Source organism: Microcaecilia unicolor, chromosome 13 (genome assembly GCF_901765095.1).
Source record: "Microcaecilia unicolor chromosome 13, aMicUni1.1, whole genome shotgun sequence".
NCBI classification, from domain to species: domain Eukaryota; kingdom Metazoa; phylum Chordata; class Amphibia; order Gymnophiona; family Siphonopidae; genus Microcaecilia; species Microcaecilia unicolor.
The window spans coordinates 3,691,349-3,710,378 of NC_044043.1; the positions used below are offsets into that span (position 1 = coordinate 3,691,349).

Here is a 19,030-nt window from a genome sequence, read left to right on the forward strand (position 1 = left end):
TAAGTCTAGGCACCTCAATGCCCGACGCTTAGCACCAACTCTATAATGGCATTGTGCTGCCAAGATTCCATTATAGAATACTGGTACAAGTCGGAGTTGGTGTGCCCTCTGATGCCATATCAAAAGCAAGCATAACTTGGCGCACCAAGTGACATATGTGTTTTATAGCATTCTATAACAATTGCAGTATGCTGCAATGCTCACGGATTATTTTACTAATATTCTGTGTTTTTTGTGAATAAGGTCAAATACACACCGGGACAGATCTCTGTCCCTTTTGCTGTCCATGTGGACGGTTAAACAGCCATTGTCTTTCAGCATCGGAATAGACTGGTGGACTGGAATAGACATTGGAAACATTCTATCCTGAATTTAAGCATATTTTCAAAGTCTTAAGACGAAACAAGTGACATATGTAAAGCATTTGGATTGATGAAAACACCAGTATAACGTTGAACATTTATACTGTGTAAACTAAAGGTTTGTTTTGCATTAAGAAGAGTGATATGATGGTGTATTAGATGCTTGTGTATATATACAATGGATAATTAAGCATTCTATATCACTTCAGAGACTTTGTATTTTGGAAATTAGTGGTAGGAAATCCTTTTTAATTAGATTGCAAATAAAGTACTGTTGTTATAAATATCTATTGAGTATAATAAAGGGAGTCTTTATAGTGAATTTTGTTGAGCTTACAACAGCCATTAAGCTCGCATAAATGCTCACACCTAAAGATAGGTGCATAAGAACAGATTTACGCTAATATTCTATAACAGCAATTAAGCACATAATTATCATTATAGAATTCACATTAAGCAGACACACTTTGGGGTAAATTCTATATATGGCACCAAAACAGTGCCGAAAAAAGCTCTATTCTACAAAACCGCGCTTAAAGTTAGGCGCGGTTTACAGACTAGCATTTATGCCAGAACTCTCCGCCTAACTTTAGGTGTGGATCTTTGCACCAACTAAAATGTAGTGTAAATAACACGTGTAAATTTAGACAGGCTGTCCTTATTATCTAACTAGGTGCTTAACTTAAAGGAACGACCCTGATCTGCACAATGAACTGCCCACTATCTTCCACACCCTCTTTTTTGAGACTCGCGCCTAAATTTACACACTTACATTTCAATTAAAGGTAATTAGTGCCAATAATTGCTTGCTAGAAAGCCAATTATCGGCACTAATTAGGTCGTTATTTAATTAAATTGTGCACTGGCCCACATTTACACACTCACACACTCAATTTTTAGCAACTTTTATAGAATTATGGGGTTTAGGTGGCTAATTTTAGGCAATCTTTTGAGAATTATCTCCATATTGTACCCCAGCTGTCAGCCATAGAAACTTGGCTGCTTGGAGGATACCACTCCTTATCAAGTGAAGTTTGTTCCTTCTTCACTGGATCTCTACCCTCCCCGATCACGAGTGCACAAAATCCCATACTCGTACCAATAAGAATGAAAAGTGTACGTACTGTGCTGGAACCAGAACTGGAATGACTAAGTTTATCAAAGCGAAACTTCAGGTTCGACCTTGGGGAGTTCCTGCTTTTTAGATCTGCTAAACAATAAGAAACCTGATTTAACGTATGGGCATTTAATTCATATACCTAGTTAACACATACATATGAAAAGAGCTTGCATTCTATACCCTACTGTTTCTGCTAAGTACTGAACTTGATTTTTATTTTTTGACGACAGGAAGTATTTACAGTGGGTAGACCTCATTTCTACTGCAGAAAAGTTTTGGAAGAAAATAGTTAATCACTGGTGTTGTCAGCTTTGCGTACAATTGAGATAATGTATTCAAATTATATTTTGGCAGCAATGCGGTGGTTCAGTGAGGAACAGTGTAGAAGATGAGCCCTAATTCAATAACTGTGCTAAGATTATAGAATGTAACATTTACACACAAGTGGTATTCCCCAGATTCTATATAGTGCACCTAGAGATCCACATCGAAATCTAGGCATATTCTATAACAACTTGACTAAATTAATTGGCTTAAAAAGCTAATTAGCATTGATAGCACTTAACAAGCAATAATGAACACTAATAAGTAGAATTTATGTGCACAACTTGCTAAGCGCATTCTGAAACACAGTACGCCTAACTTCTAATGTGTGCAGGAAAAGAGAGGCATGGTCATGGGCAGGGAAATGGGTGTTTCGTGGGTGTCCCTAAATTTACGTACGTAACTTATAGAATATGGTCCTCTGCGCCTAAATTGATGCACTTGGATTTATGCCACGTTTTCGTTAGTGTCAATGGCCATGAGTCGTTTCAGGCACTGGGATGTTGAGCGACTGTATTCTAAATACCGTACCTTGGAAGAAACTGTATGTTTCAAGCCTGTAAAATGTATGTCTAGTAGCGCTATAGAAATGATAAGTAGTAGTAGTAGTATTTGATATTTTCCTATTTTAATTATATCTTGAAATGTATTTCTCCTATATGGCCAGCAGGTGGTGTTTTTTTGCTGTAAAACTGTTATTTATTTATTTATTGTAGCATTTGTATCCCACATTTTCACATCTATTTGCAGGCTCAATGTGGCTTACATTATGCTGTGATGGCGCTCGCCATTTCCGGTACAGAATTTCAGATGGTATTACATTTAGGTGCATGCACACATGGTAAAAGAGTACATTTTGGTATTACTTACAAATGATTTTACATTAAGGTGCATATATACATGGTACAGAGGAATGCATTATGGCATTGTGTAGAGGTTTCTTAGTGATAAAATGAGTTGTAACATAAGTTAGGTCATCGACTATAAAGATATCCTTATCAATCTAGGAAGTAGGTTATAGAGAACTGAATGTTCTTTTTCTTTAACACAAGAAGCAGGAAGCAAACAGCAGTATACTTTCAAATCTTGTTGACTGGGCTCTGATTGACCCAGGAGCTCATTTCCTTTAGAGTGTACTAATTTTGCCTTCAGTCCCAGCCAGGAAGAAAAGAGAGCAGAATCTCTTTGCTGAGGCTCAGTAAACAAACAGTTATATATCCTGATCTTCCTAGGTACTTTTCTAGGGAGTATACAAATGTTTAATTAGTGTTATCATTGATCCATATTTCAGTTACTTGTTATTGCTTGCTAATTGCACGTTTTTTGTTCAGTGTTCAATTTTTATGAGAATAAACAAAATTGTTTGTTCACTCTACTTGTCTGGACTGATAAAGAATCCTGGTGGTCTGGGTGTTGGGTCTGTGAGTGCTTTCTGGGAACTGTGGGACTACTGAGTGTGTGGAACCAGTAACCTATAAATCACTGGGGATAATCTGAGAGTGGGATACTCACCCAGAGGTGGTTGTGACCCAGTCAGTGGAAGGAGGGTGCTAGTGTAGAGCACAAGCAGCAGGTGCAGGCAGAAATGAGCTGTGCTGGGGATAGACCCTCTAAGTGGCTGCAGGGTAACCCCAGGCGGGTGGCTTAAATCTAGACGCCACTTATAGAATACACTTAGTCAGAAATGTTTTCCGTGTGGATTTTTTAGGCGCCATATATAGAATCTGGCCCTATGTGCACAGAATTCTAGAATGTAACTGCAAAAGTTGCAAACTCCCAAATTCATAAAAGTCGCTAAAAATTGAGTGTGCAATTTAACTGGATAACAAGCTAATAAGTGCCAATAATTGGCTGGTTAACAAGCAATTATTGGCACTAATCAGATTTAATTGGAATATATGTGTGTAAATTTCAGTGTAGGATCCACGCCTAAATTTGACATGCGAGTTCAAAAAGGTGGTGCAGAAATGGGAGGGTGATGGAAAGCACTGCATCTCTCTAACACTTTTTCCCATTTTAGGCTTAAAGACTGAGCTCTGATAGTCCACAGGACCTATCCATCCCCAAAAGAAATGCATTCACTCCATAACAACATTTGTGGTGCTTGTGTTTCTGTTACTGTTTCCACTCTGTTTGCAAACTGCACCGTCTTAGACCAGCGTTTCCCAAACTGTGTGACGTAGCACATCCTGACCTCCCTCCTGCCGCCTACAATCCTGCATCGCTCCCTACTTTCCCCTCCCGCAGGTCTGGAACCTGCCGCTTCCTGCTTCTTCCCCCACCGCCGCTGCAGTGTTTGCAGCTTACATTTTCGAGCCATGTGCAATTCACACAGGCACTGCGGGGACTTCCCCCTGCCGCGTCCGGCCCTCACAACAGGACGCTGCATCATAGAGGGCCGGACGTGGCAGACTGGGAAGCCCCTGGAGTGCCTGTCTATGTGAATCGTGGATGGCCCGAAAATGTAAGCTGAAAGCGCTGCAGCGGCGGCAGGGGAAGACGCAGGAAGCGTCAGATTCTGGACCTGCGGGAGGGGGAAGTAGGGAGTGATGCTGAATTCTGGACAGTGGGAGGGAGGTCAAGATGTGCCGCGGTACCCCTGAGAGTTCGCTGTGGCGCACCAGGGTGCCGCGGCTCACAGTTTGGGAAATGCTAGTCTAAGACGGTGCAGTTTGCAAATAAGAGAGGAAACAGTAACAGAAACGCAAGCACCACAGATGTTGTTATGAAGTGAATGCATTTCTTTTGGGGATGGATAGGTCCTGAGGTGCTATGAGAGCTCAGTCTTTACGCCTAAAATGGAAAAACGTGTTAGAGAGACGCAGTGCTGCACAGCAATTGTGAAAGAGAAAAAAAAGGTCTTAAATAAACAGAGTTACCAAGAAGGAAAAAGGGACATTAATTGCTCCTCCACATTCTGTTTTCTAGCCTGCCTAGCTCCATCTGTTCCCAATTACCTACTCATTTGTTTAAGATTACATTTCCTTGGCTGTTTAACAGTACCTAATACTTTGAGCTCAAGAGTCAGCCCTAGACTATGTTCCCTCCTCCCCACAATGAAATACAATAAACACACTGCTCAGCCTTTTGTACAAGGCAAGAGATTGAAAACAGCATTAAAATAAATAGCAGAATAACAGGAAAAACACGGCAAGTCATTAGCAACAAGGCCATCGATCTAGGGAGGTATTCTGGTGGCTCCTTCAATAGCAAGGGAAGAACTGCAGAGGGAGAATTCTATAACTGGGTACCCAAATTATGCAGGCTGTGGGCCTATTCGATCAGAGCACTTGCGTATGTAATTGTTCATATAGAACTCTAGCATATGTTTATTTATTAGGATTTATTTTAGAGAATTGTACGGGAACAGACATTACACCCATCTCCAATAAAATCTAACCCATACCCACCCGTACCTGCTAAGATCCATTCCAACCCCCCCATCCCCCCAGTTCATCTCCTCCATCCCCACCTGTACCCGCAGGAGTCAACGCTATTATTTACTTGTCCGCAGCCCTCTGTTTCTTCCCAAACCCAACAGCCTCCCACGGTTTTTTTGGTTGGTATTCGCTCTTCAACCAATGAGTGCTCCAAGCCTCAGTCTGTTGTTCCGGCTGCCGCTCTGGCCATTGCAAGCCTCATTCCGCAGTCACCAGAGATTATGCTACACTCTCGTGGGAATCCCACAGCAACTTCTTCCGACCCTGCGTTAAGCCCATGGCATCTTCTTCCATACCCGCGGGAATCCCACGAAACATGAGCAATAGACAATTACAGCAGTAAAAATATTCAAATCACAAAACAAGATATGGCATCGTGTGCTACATTACAATGTCAATACAATACGCAAGAAAACATTTTAATAGCACAGGGTGTAAGCAAAGATGGAACATACAGGTAGATAAAGAGAGAGTAACAGGAGTTAGAAAATAAGGAAATTAATTTAAAGAAGGTTGCTCAGGAAGTCAGAAAAGCATAAATAATCATCTCCGCTAGGATAAGAGTGGATAAAAGCAAGTCCTGCTACAGCATGTGCAGTTGGTGTTAGTCTTTGCAAGAAGTTGGTATTTATGTGGAGGAGTGGCCTAATGCTTAGTGCAGTAGGTTTCGATCCATTCAACCTGGGTTCGATTCCCACTACAGCTCCTTGTGATCTTGGGCAAGTCACTTAACCCTCCATTGCCCCAGGTACATAAACTTAGATTGTGAGCCCTCTAGGGATAGAGAAAGCACCTGTATATAATGTCTACAGTACTATGTATGTCTAGTAGTGCTATAGAAATAATTACTAGTACTTAGGCACACCCATTTATGTCATGTCAATAGGAGGCGTAAATGCAGGACTTTAGCGTATAACTTACAGTATTCTGCGTTTATGTGCTAATGCAGTTGTGCATGTAGGTTATAGAGTACTGCTAAGCACATATGTGTGTAACTGTAACAATTATGCCCATCAATGTTAGTATTCTAGGACATACGTACACAACTGGTGCCAAACTTTAGGTGACCTGTTATAGAATGAGGAAGAAGAAGGTTGTCACTGACCCTTCGGTGGACAGTTAGGAAGCCAGATGGTTTATGAGAATTGTCCTAGCATTACTGAGCTTTTCACCTCTGGGTCAGTGGTTCAAATTTGGCTCAGGCAGGGACTTAAAAAGGTTACTTAGTTGGTGGTCTCTGCCCAGGAAGGCCGGGGTTAGGAGGTGACAACCTTGGCCTTCATTCCAGAGAAGGCCCCAAGCCTGCCCAAAACTGAAGGAAGCACAACCTGACAGCGGGCTTTAGGGCCCCTTCTAAGTTTCTGCCCTGCCCATGGCACATCTAACACCGACCCTGATGCCCAGAGTGCCTAGTCAGTGATTTCTGACAAAAAGACAGGGAGAAAAAAAGAGAGAGCACAAGCTGGCAGGGTCAGTCTTTCAGTACCTGTTGGACTTCTGTTCATAATGATAGGGGCAGCTGCACTGTGATTCTCGTTGCTTGGTGACGAGCTGTAGGCAAACACTTCCTGCTTGAAGGGTGATGCAGTGGATGGCTGGCTGCCCTGCAGGAACATTTTATTAGGGAGCAGATTTCAACAAAAGTACAAATGTTCACCATCTGCTATTTATAAAGTGCTGCACCTCCACAGATTAGCTTGAAGCTGAGATACATCCAAGTACCAAGTGGAAAAGGAAGAGTCTTGGGAAAATGTGTGCTTGTGGTGCAATTGCCAAGAGACTGTATTCTCAGTGACAGTTTGAGTCTGACCTGGACTTTGCTTTTGATTGCAATTAGGACCTTGTTGTCCTGTTTCTCCAGGGGACCAGCAGAACTACAAGTCCCTGCATGCGATGGAAAATAAACAAGACTGAACATCCCCCAGTGACTTAAGCTGGCTACTAGTAGTACTTACTAGAGCTCACTCCATTGCATTTTAAGATTTAAATTCCATCTATCTTACAAAAATTCAGGTGTTCAAATCCCAGCTTTATAGCCCAGGACAACCCGAGGGAGCAGAACCTTCTGCCTACCTCCAGAAGCCTTGCAGGCCCACCTCTCTCTGTGGTTCTGAATGTGCCAGAAATGGCCTGTTAAATGGCTTCTTCAGGGCTAACTATTCATTTTCAGCAGCACTTAAGTGGTTACTGTTGCTGAAAATGTCTGGTTGACACTGAAATCAAAACTGGCTATTCTGGGTCAGTACTTGGCCGGCTAAGCGCCAATATTCAGCAGGCAACCACATAAAAGTCAGTCCTATCTTTACGTGGTGCCCTATAACTGGTTAAGTGCTGAACATCTCACTTAACTGGCTATGGTTTAACCGGCTCAGGAAACCCAGAAATTCAATGCGGAAGTACGACCGTGGCCTGGCACTGAACTTCTGGGCATACCACCAGCAGTGGTCAGCGAAACACTGAGCACCGCTGGCTGAATATCGACCCCCACTTTATTAATATTGTAATTATAACAAAAAATTGCATGCTTTGCAAATAGGGGCAGAGCCAGGGTTTCTGGCACCCCCAACTAGGGTTACCATTTTGTGTCTTCTGAAAAAGAGGACACATGTCACGCCCCCTACCCCGCCCCGCCACACCTCATGCCCCGCCCCACCACGCCCCCTTCGGGTCCTCGTTCCGCCCTATTCCCCGCCCCCCCGTCACATCCCCCCCCCCCCGTCACATACCCCCCCCTCACTTACTATCTAGCCCTGGTGGTCTAGTAGCGTCTTCTCTTCGGGGCAGGAAAGAGCCCCCTCTTTCCTGCCCGGAGCGCTGCCTGCCCTTGCCTGCTGCATCCTCCTCGGTCTGGCTGGGGATTCAAAATGGCCACCGAGAGTTGAAGCGGCCTCGCGAGAGTTCAACTCTCAGCGGCCATTTTGAATCCCCAGCCAGACCGAGAAGGATGATAGACAGGGGAGGCAGCGTTCCAGGCAGGAAAGAGGGGGCTCTTTCCTGCCCCGAAGACGTCACTAGACCACCAGGGAACATGGTAAGGAAGGGGAGGGGACAGGAGACCAGACCCACGGCGCCAATCGCCCGCCCACACGCGCCTGCCCGCACCCGCGTTTGTCCAGAAATCCGGACAAACGTGGGTGCGGGCAAAATCCGCCGGACGCCCTGGACATGCCCTCAAAAAGAGGACATGTCCGGGGAAATCCGGACGAATGGTAACCCTACCCCCAACAAACTCAAATTGGCATTCTCCCAAGCTGCCAATGGTGTGGCTTCTGTTACTCCCCCACCCCCAAAACTGCAGCTGTTTTTGCTACTGCCAGAGCTGCAACCACCACCATCCTACATCTACTGTTGCATGGTGCAGGAAAGAATGCCAATAAAAGACCCACAGTCTCCTGAGATGTGTTCCATAGTTTCTTCCTGCATCGCACAGCTTAAATCTAAAGAGACAAGCCACACGGGCTGGCACAACATAAGGAAGAGTGGCGCTCAAGGCAGCTTTTGGCACCCTCAAAACCCAGCAACCTCCTGCTGTATTTACTGTGTTGTGCTGGCCCTGCAAATATGACATTGCATAGTATGGAAAATGGAGGCGACTCTAGATTGCTTTGATACATATGAGGTAAATGTTCTTTTTCTCAATATGTTTAGATTAAGTCTGTATCAAGAACAGTTCATCTCTTTCTTTGTGGTTCTCAAAGCCATTCCTGGTCTTTTGCAAGGCCTCTGTGAACAGCAGCTCAACCGGACTCTGCGGATTTTAGGGGACCTTCACCTACCAAGACCACAACATTGAGTTGGTCATGAAAATATGTAGAGAAACATATTTATAAAGTGTTAGTCTGACATTAAAGGAGTCATTTTATAAGCGCTTTTTTACATGCATGTTCAATGGCCCTTATAAAACTTTCCCCCTGAGTACGTATGTGACGCTTATAAAAAGTGCATGGAGCGACAAGAGCACCTCTACTTTTACGATACTTGGATACAAGCATGGTTGGGGCAGATTTTGGGTGAAGTCATGATTTACGCACTTACTGTATAAAATTATGCACATTTACTCAGACTCTGTGTGTGAACATTTACACCTGTACATAAGTACGTAAGTGTTGCCATACTGGGACAAACCAAAGGTCCATCAAGCCCAGCGTCCTGTTTCCAACAGTGGCCAATCCAGGTTACAAGTACCTAGTAAGATCCCACAACAGTACAATATATTTGATGCTGCTTATCCTTAGAAATACTGTCAAATTATATATGGTTAATCTACCAATATAATGATAATACTCACATAGTAACATAGTAGATGACGGCAGAAAAAGACCTGCACGGTCCACCCAGTCTGCCCAACAAGATAAACTCACATGTGCCATTTTTTGTGTATACCTTACCTTGATTTGTACCTCTTTTTCAGGGCACAGACCGTATAAGTCTACCCAGCACTATCCCCGCCTCCCAACCATTATCCCCACCTCCCACCACCAGTTCTGGCACAGACCGTATAAGTCTGCCCAGCACTATCCCCACTTCCCAATCACCAGCCCTGCCTCCTGCCACCAGCTAAGCTTCTGGGGATCCCTTCCTTCTGAGGAGGATTCCTTTATGTTTATCCCACGCACGTTTGAATTCCGTTACCGTTTTCCTCTCCACCACCTCCTGCGGGAGGGCATTCCAAGCATCCACCACTCTCTCCGTGAAAAAATACTTCCTGACATTTTTCTTGAGTCTGCCCCCCTTCAATATAAAGAACACAGTGCTCATCCGTATTGGATGGAATGGAGAAGTCTCATTCAGTCACTTCAACTCCTTAGGCTACTGCTTTTAACACCCTTCGGGTGAGCCTGTATAGTGTGACAATTTATAATCATCGACACCCTCCAACCATCCGTGATACTGTGATACGTGTAATTGTGACTAGTGATCTCCTCTTTTGTCTGATTTACTTAATATTTTTAAAAAACTTTTTGTTGAATATCATTCTTCATTTATAACTCACACCTCTTCACAACATAGCACTCAAGTGGTCTTCACACTTTACATTTTCAAATGCCGGAGGCAATTTCAAACACTTGTGGTCCCGGAAATGGCTTACGTGCCTATATACCTGTCTTCTATTCAGGTTTTACAACTGCCATTAATTACACTTATTGCATGTAGGAAACATAGGAGCTGAGTTAATACAACTTATCTTTACATGCTCCCAGGTATGGCTGTAATCCCTGCGTCAAAAGGGGCAATTGAGGGTCAAGTGACTTGCCAGAGTCACAAGGAGCTGCAGTGGGACTTGAACCTAGTTCCCCAGGATCAAAGTCTGCTGCACTAACCACTAGACTGCTCCTCCTTTATGTGTCTTTATGCAAGAGGCTTGTCCTCCAAACCTAAACAACCGTTAAAAATATTACCCTACATTTCAGCGCCTAGAGCCTAATTCTAGAAAGGAAAGTATGCGACTACTTTCCTTTAGAGCATGCTAGCGTACCAAGTGAAATATGTCCTTATAATTTAGGTTTGAGCACTTATGCCAACCACAGAGCTGGTGTAAGTACTCGTGCCTAAATGCCAGAAATACATAGAATTTTCTAAGATGCCTAAGTTTATTAGGACTAGGGGGCACGCAATGAAGCTACAAAGTTGTAAATTTAAAACAATCGGATAAAATATTTCTTCACTCAATGTGTAATTAAACTCTGGAATTCATTGCTAGAAGAATGTGGTAAAAGCAGTTAGCTTAGCAGGGTTTAAAAAAAGGTTTGGCTAGCTTCCTAAAAGAAAAGTCCATAAACCGTTATTAAGATAGATTTGGGGAAAATCCACTGCTTATTTCTAGGATAAGCAGCATAAAATGTATTGTACTGTTTGGGATCTTGCCAGGTACTTGTAACCTGGACTGGACATTGTTGGAAACAGGACACTGGGTTTGATGGACCTTTGGTCTGTCCCAGCATGGCAACACTTATGTACTTATGTGGGAGTCTCAAGTAACAGAAAGAGCTTGTGCTAGGAAAAGACATTAGCAGTTCCTTATCGGCTTTGTACACTGTGATACTGAGCGCAGTTTTAGAAAGTTTCATTACCTCTTTACTAACAGCAGACCCCTGAGGCAGGCTCTTGTGCCTGAAACATGGTGCTGTGTTGGGTCCTAGCTATTCACTCAATAAACACTATAGGCCCTGCTAGAGTTGGCTGTGTAGACGCCCATAGGAATACTATGGGCGTCTACACCGTTTGCGTGCACTAATGCTTAGCATGTGCTTAAAATGCTAAGGCGCCTATAGCATGGCTTAGTAAACAGGGCCCCATTTGTGCTGATCAACCAGTGTGAAGTGTCCTACGTTGGAAGATCCATCCTCCAACCTTACTCTTTCCTGTTACTTGTGGTGATTTCATAGGGGACATTGTTCCTCCACTCTGGTGATTTCCTCTGCAAGTCTCACCCATGTAAACACATATGCATATATATGCCATTATTCTAAATCATTTATGTGCATATTCAGCATGCACATGTTAGTAACTGCTTTATAGATTTATCACCTAAGAGTATGACTCTTGTACACTATTTATTACTAAAATCTAGCTTCTTATTCCCTGCCTTTAACTGTCATATGGATATCATATGGTCTTAGAATGTCTAGACTGGATCAGGGCAAATGTTCAGCAAGCCTGGTGTCCTCTTTCAAACAGGTCAGGTGAAAGATATGGGGGAGGAGTTGGTATTAGATTGTATATGGCAGAGGTGTCCATCCTCAGCCCTCGCTAGGTCGGGTTTTTAGGATTTCCACAATGAATATGCATGAGATCTATTTGCATACAATGGAGGCAGTGCACATAAATCTTCAATGGGAAAATCCTGAAAACCCAACTGCACTGCGGCCCTCATGGACTGAGGTTGGACAACCTCCGGTATATGGGAATTTATATGAGCCTCTACTGAAAGTCAATGAATCTCAACCAGGCAGACTGAATGAGCCATTTTAGTCTTTATCTTCCAACCAGGGGCGTAGCCAGACTTCGGTGGGAGGGGGGTCCAGAGCCTGAGGAGAGGTGGCACATTTTGCCCCCCCCCCCCCCGGGCACCACCGCCCCCCCCCCGCCATTGCTGACCCCCCCACCCCGCCACCACCACCATTGACCCCCCCCGATGAGGACCCTCACGACCCCCCTCCCGCCACCAATCCGTCGTCACCTACCTTTGCTGGCGGGGGACCCCAACCCCCGCCAGCTGAGGTCCTCTTCTTCCGGCACAAGGCTTTGTTCTGTTTCTGAGTCTGACATCCTGCACGTACTCGGCTGGCGGGGGTTGGGGTCCCCCGCCAGCAAAGGTAGGCGACGGCGGGTTGGCGGCGGGAGGGGCGTCGAGGGCCAAATCTACCCCGTGGCCCCATGTAGCTACGCCACTGCTTCCAACATGTACTATATTACGTGCATAGATCGATAACTGAACAGTGTACATACCACACTCTCAAATTCCTCCATCACCTCACTTTCTCCGGCAGTGCTGCTGAAGCTGCTCGTACTCGAGGAAGAGCGGGAAATGTTGGTGCGCCCATTCTCTCGAAGTTTAATGAAAGGTCTGCAAAAACCAACCAAAAAAAAAAACCCCAAATATATACAAATGATGGCCAAAGAGCTTAGCAGCTGTCCATTTCTGTCGTGCAATTGCTCCTTAACTAATCCACAGCTGTCAATCCACATCTGATCATCGGATCCAAGTCTGACTCTCATACCAATGTCACCCTGTAGTTGATTTTTTTGGCAGAGTTGTTTTAGATTGATAGGTTTGTAATGTTCATGGAATTGGTTTATTAGTTTTTAATTTGTTTTGAACATACCTTGGGATTCTATATATGGTGACTAAAGTTGTCCATGCAAATCAGTGCACATTGCCTAGTTGTGTGTGCAAATTGAGTAATCAGCCAATCAGAACCAAAAATTGGCTCCTAACAACTAATTATAGGTGTTAATTGGCCTTAATTGGGAGTTACATGCACATCATATTCAATGTGCATGAAACTCCTATAGTGTATCATTTCAAGGGGGCGTGGAAAGGGGTGTTTCCAGAATTTACGCTGGTCCGGCCCCATTTTGGCGCCTTGTATCTGTTAGAACACTTTTTTGCGCCATATATAGAATTCCTCCGTAATTTTGTAAGCTGCTTAGGACTACAGATAGTGGCTAGTAATTAATAAACCAGTCTTAACCAGCATTAAACAGCTCTATTTTATTCTCTCCCAAAGGGACCCCTTCTCAGTGACCACCTACTTCCTGGCTGGGGTTCTTGATAATGGTGTTTTTTAATTTATTTATTTATATTTATTTGTAGCATTTGTATCCCACATTTTCCCTCCAATTTGCAGGCTCAATGTGGCTTACATTATGCCGTAATGGCGATCGCCATTTCCAGGTACAGAATTACAAATGGTTTTGCATTAAGGTGCATACGTACATGGTAAAGAGGAATACATTATGGTATCGCATAGAGGTTTCTGAGTGATAGAGAGGCATATTTTCAAAGCACTTAGACTTACAAAGTTCCATAGGTTACTATGGAACTTTGGAAGGCTAAGTGCTTTGAAAATACGCCTCAGAGTGAGTTGTAACATAAGTTACGTCATCGACTATAGGGAGATCATTTTCAACCTAAGAAATAAAGTGGTAGTGTGTATTGTGTAGCTTAATAACAATGAGGTTAAACAGTTAAGTGACAAGAGTTCAGTTTTGTCTAGTTCATGTAAAGTCTATTAATTTTTATGTGGGATGGATCGTTATGGTAAGCCTTCTTGAACATGCCAGTTTTCAGTAGTCTACGGAAGATTGTTAGGTCATGTATTGTTTTTATGGCCTTCGGTAATGCGTTCCATAGTTGCGTGCATATGTAGGAGAAGCTGGATGCGTATGTGGATTTATATTTTAGTCCTTTACAGTTGGGGTAGTGGAGATTGAGGAATGTGCGTGCTAATCTTTTTGCGTTCCTAGTAGGCAGGTCTATGAGGTCTGACATATAGGTTGGAGCTTCCCCATGAACGATTTTGTGGACCAGGGTGCAAACTTTGAATGCAATTCGTTCTTTCAGTGGGAGCCAGTGTAGTTTTTCTCTTAGGGGTTTGGCGCTTTCGTATTTCGTTTTCCCAAATATGAGTCTGGCTGCTGTGTTTTGAGCAGTCTGAAGCTTCTTAATGACTTGTTCTTTGCATCCGGCATAAATGGCATTGCAGTAATCTACATGGCTTAGCACCATCGATTGTACCAGGCTAAGGAATATTTCCCTTGGGAAGAAAGGTCTGATCCTTTTAAGTTTCCACACTGAGTAGAACATTTTCTTTGTGCCTGATGTCTATGTTTACTAAGGTGCACTATGGGTGTGTTTGCGCTTGTAATGCGTGTAAATGGTTTACGCACGTTAAACGCTAACGCACCCATAGAAATGTATAGGCGCGTTAGCGTTTAACGTGCCTTAAATTTAAAGGTGCGTTAGAAACGCTAACACACCCTTAGTAAACAGACCGCTGAGTCTGAAAACGGGTGCAGAATCAGGCACACACAAACTCCAGGAAGTTACTACAGCATCTGAAAATCTCCTCTGATGAATTATTCACAAAGAATTCTGAAATCCACTGAATACTTAAAAAATAAATAAATAAATAATGCAAAAGTTAAAAAACAACAGCAGCAAAGTGGCTCTGTCCAGCATCTTTCCTCTAAGCAGGCTCCAACTACTTTATCATTCTTAGCACTTCAAATACATGTGCAGCCACCTCTGAGGTGCACGGGCACTTCTCAGAAATAGAAAACTGCATGAAACTTTCCAAAGGGAAATGAGATAATGAACCAGGTTTAGTGTCAATATAATTTACAGCTGGATAAAAGGAAGCACGGGAAGCTGAAGTATCTTGGTTGAGGTCAAATAGACAACTGGACTCAAAAGAGGAATTTGAAATTGCACCCAAAAGGTTTTCTCAGCTTTCTATGTAACTAAAGACAGGAACCACTACAAGATGTGAATAACGAACTGAACCAAATCATCAATTCTAATTTACTCTAAAACACTGGAGAATTCCTGCAAAACTTAATCCTGGAGCAAGGATGGGGTATAAAGCCAAGAGAGCAGACACACAATTGAATTAAGCTTCTCTCAAATTTGCCACTCTGCTGAGCTAGTAATGGGATTGACTTTTAGGGTTCAAACGTGATGACGCTGGAGTCTGTTGAAGAGAACAGTAATATACTTCCTATGAGCGAAATGAGAAGCATACTTGCTCTCATCTCGTTTGTCCGAGGCAAGATTCAAGTTGGGAGTGAGGCAAGAGAACAGCAAGTGTCTTCGGGGAAGTCTGAGGGCCTTACCTTTCTTTATTGGGGTAGATTTCTGGAGAGCTGGGATTTGAGGACGTTTCCGATTTCACATCTTGGGAAGAATGTCCACCCTCTGGAGTTTTTTGTGTTCCGGATTGGCTGTCACTAGGGGAAGGAAGACAAAGGCAATGAGGAAGACACCTTAGAATTCTACAGAAGAGACAGAGCCATCGAGTTATCCTTTATTAAGAAGAAAATGTGTCTAGTTTCAGCTCTGTTTTAGAAAAAAAAAATCACTCATGTAGTTCAAAAACTGAACCAAGGAATATTCAGTATGTTTTGCCTACAGAAGGCATACCGAGTCCCATGGCAGTCTCTGGACAAAAAGAACACACAGGGCAATGGCTCCCCTAGCAGTCCCCCTCCCTTTTGGGTTCATTTGTTTGCAAAAACACAGTCGGACTCAAAAAGGGTAGTGTAGTGTCCTGCATAGCTTGACACTCAGGGTATCTGCCCTACATGCTCACCCTCTGCAACTTCCTTTAACTGCCTTATTAACTACAAACAAGTCAGGTAACATTATGGATCACAAATATACACAAATATACCACTAGCATGAAGCAGAATGCTTCTTAAAAGGCTCTCGGTATATTAACGGATATGCACAGCACCTAGCGGTCAGTCTTAAGGGCTAAAGTCTAGGGGTCCAATATTCAGACCGTGGGACAGTGGCGTAGCTATGTAGGGCCTGAGGGGGCCTGGGCCCCCGTAGATTTGGCCCTGGCCCTCCTGCAGACGATTCCCTTGAACCCCTCTCCTGCCACCAACCCTTCCCTGCCGTCGCATCAGATACCTCGTTTGCTGCAGCCGAAGAGAGTCTTCTTCAGTTCAGCGCCGCAGTAGCGCCTTCGTTCAACGAAGTTCCTGCTGTGATCAGCTGGTTCTGACGCCTTACGGTCCTGCACGATGCAGGCGCTGAACTGAAGAAGACTCTCTTCGGCTGCAGCAAACGAGGTATCTGAGGTATCTGATGCGGCGGCGGGGCGGGCGGCAATGGCAGGGGAGGGTTGGTGGTTGGAGGGGGGGTTCAAGGGGGTCATCAACAGGCGGGTCCAATGCGGCGGCGGCTGGGGGGGGGGGTTGGCTAAACAGTGCCCCCCCACCTCGGGCTCTGGCCCTCCCAGCGAGGTCTGGCTACGCCCCTGCCGTGAGAGTTAACCTGGCTAACTCCCACAGTCGGTGCTGAGCCCAGATATTCAATGCTGGACCATTTCCAGTGACCGGCATTGAATATCCGGTTTATTTTTGGTTGGTTCAAACTTAACTGGTCAATATTCAGCGCTGGCTGGTTAAGTTTGAAACAGCCAGAGATAGGCCTGACATTCATGTGGCCAAATATGGCCGTCAAACTTGGGCTAAAAATTGGCAGACAGCTGGTTATATTGCACAATATAACCGGCTATCAGATAGCCGCTAAGCGCGAATTTTCAGCAGGTCATGACCGGCCATGTCCCGCTTAAAATTCATGGATAGCCAGTTATGGTGCATTCAACCGACTAGGTGCCGATTCTGGCCAATTACATGCTTTTGAATATCGGGGGGGGGGGGGGGGGGGGGGGTATGTTACACACTTAGGTCCCCTTTTGCAAAAGGACAGTAGGGCTACTATGCCAGTAACGTGCGGGAAAAACAGCAGTACCGCCGATCGCACATAGGCACCCTGTGGCAGTTCTGGTTTTGGCACACACCATTTATGATGTTAGAAAATAATTTCTATTTTCTAGTGCAGGGGTAGGGAGCAGGTGTTCCTGGTGATAATTAGGCCATGAGAGTAGCATGTCAGCCTTCTAAACAGGTGGTGGTAAGAGCTCAGGCAGTAAATGGAGTAGTGGTGCAGTGGGTATTTATTTATTTGGATTTTGCTCACACGCTTTTCGGTAGTAGCTCAAGGTGAGTTACATTCAGGTACTCTGGATGTTTCTCTGTCCCAGGAGGACTCACAATCTAAGTTTGTACCTGAGGCAATGGTTAGAGCAACAGCCTTGATATCCAGAGGTGGCCAGTTCAAATCCCACTGCTGCTCCATATGATCTTGGGCAAGTCACTTAACCCTCCATTGCCTCAGGTACAAACTTAGATTGTGAGCCCTCCTGGGACAGAGAACTATCCAGTGTACCTGAATGTAACTCACCTTGAGCTACTACTGAAAAAGGTGTGAGCAAAATCTAAATAAATATTTGAGATTCTACATGGAATGTTGCTGTTGCTACTATTGGAGATTCTGGAATGTTGCTACTAGTTGAGATTCTACATGGAATGAATGTTGCTATTCCACTAGCATCATTCCATGTAGAAGCCTGCCCTTGCAGATCAGCAATGCGACTGTGCAGGCTTCTGTTTCTGTGAGTCTGACGTCCTGCACGTCAGACTCAGAAACAGAAGCCTGCGCGGCCGCAAGTATCTTTGGAACTTCCCTTGTTAAGAGATATACATATATTATCAACATCAGAGTCCTTCACAACGAATTTTGTTCAAACTGTGCACACAGCCTTTTTAAAGGTAGAGTGTTACTGAATAAAAGCGTGTTCATTTGAATACTCTATAAGGACTTTTGATTGCCAGAGAAGACATATATGGTGCAACAGGTATATGGTGCAACAGACTCCTGACGCAGGCCAGTTGGGCCGAAACACAGCTGTGTCGAGTCATATCACCTTAATAAATCCATTTATTTTTTATTCTTTTTGTGTCGTCTCCTTTTTTGATTTTTATATTTTCTATATTCTTCATTTTAATTTTTAATTATCCTTTTTTTCTTTGGTTCTCCTTTTTTGTGTCATCTTCGCTGTTTTTTGATTACTGTTGTCATTGTGAAGACAGGTTTCTTCTGTATTTTTGACAGGTTCTTATTAAGAGTCATTTTATAAAGTGAACATCTAATTTAAGAAGGTAAACAGACAAGTAAGAGCCTATGCATGAGCAGACGAAATCATACCCACATTACAGGCACTTACACCATGCCCTCCAGAGTGATCCTCTACCTATAAACAGTGGCATTTTACACATATATACAACATATTTATTTATTTAGGATTTATTTACTGCCTTTTTGAAGGAACTCACTCAAGGCAGTTTACAGTAAGAATAAATCAAACATGAGCAATAGGCAATTACAGCAGTAAAAATATTCAAAATAATACGAAGTATGGCAATGTATACTACTTACAATGTCAACACAATACGTAATAGAACATATTAATTGACAGTGTAGGATACAAGCAATGATGGAACATATAGACAAGTAAGAGAGTAAGAGGAGTTAGAAAATAAGGTGACTAATTTAAAGAACGGTGCACATGAGGTCAGAGAGATGGTTAAATATTTTCTCAGCTAGGGTAGGAGTGGATAAACATGTCCTGCTGCAGTATGTGTGTGTGAGTGAGACTAATAAGTTAATATATACATTTCAATGCCAGTATATTCGTGTGAAAATCACA

At 43.6% G+C, this 19,030-nt stretch overlaps 1 protein-coding gene across 3 annotated transcripts in view; it reads right to left on the bottom strand.

The window, feature by feature from the left end:
* The window catches only part of RAP1GAP2 (RAP1 GTPase activating protein 2), a 257,985-nt gene that overhangs the window by 1,175 nt on the left and 237,780 nt on the right, over nucleotides 1-19,030 (bottom strand). Inside the window, exons 18-21 of one of the 3 annotated variants that reach the window (XM_030185956.1) lie at nucleotides 15,585-15,698; nucleotides 12,696-12,813; nucleotides 6,733-6,850; nucleotides 1,487-1,569 (exon numbers count right to left, since the gene is read on the bottom strand). In XM_030185956.1, the coding sequence (XP_030041816.1) occupies nucleotides 1,487-1,569; nucleotides 6,733-6,850; nucleotides 12,696-12,813; nucleotides 15,585-15,698 (433 nt within the window). Of the gene's footprint in view, nucleotides 1-1,486; nucleotides 1,573-6,732; nucleotides 6,851-12,695; nucleotides 12,814-15,584; nucleotides 15,699-19,030 lie in introns of all 3 variants that reach the window. The other 2 variants (XM_030185955.1, XM_030185957.1) reach the window with 2 other exon arrangements.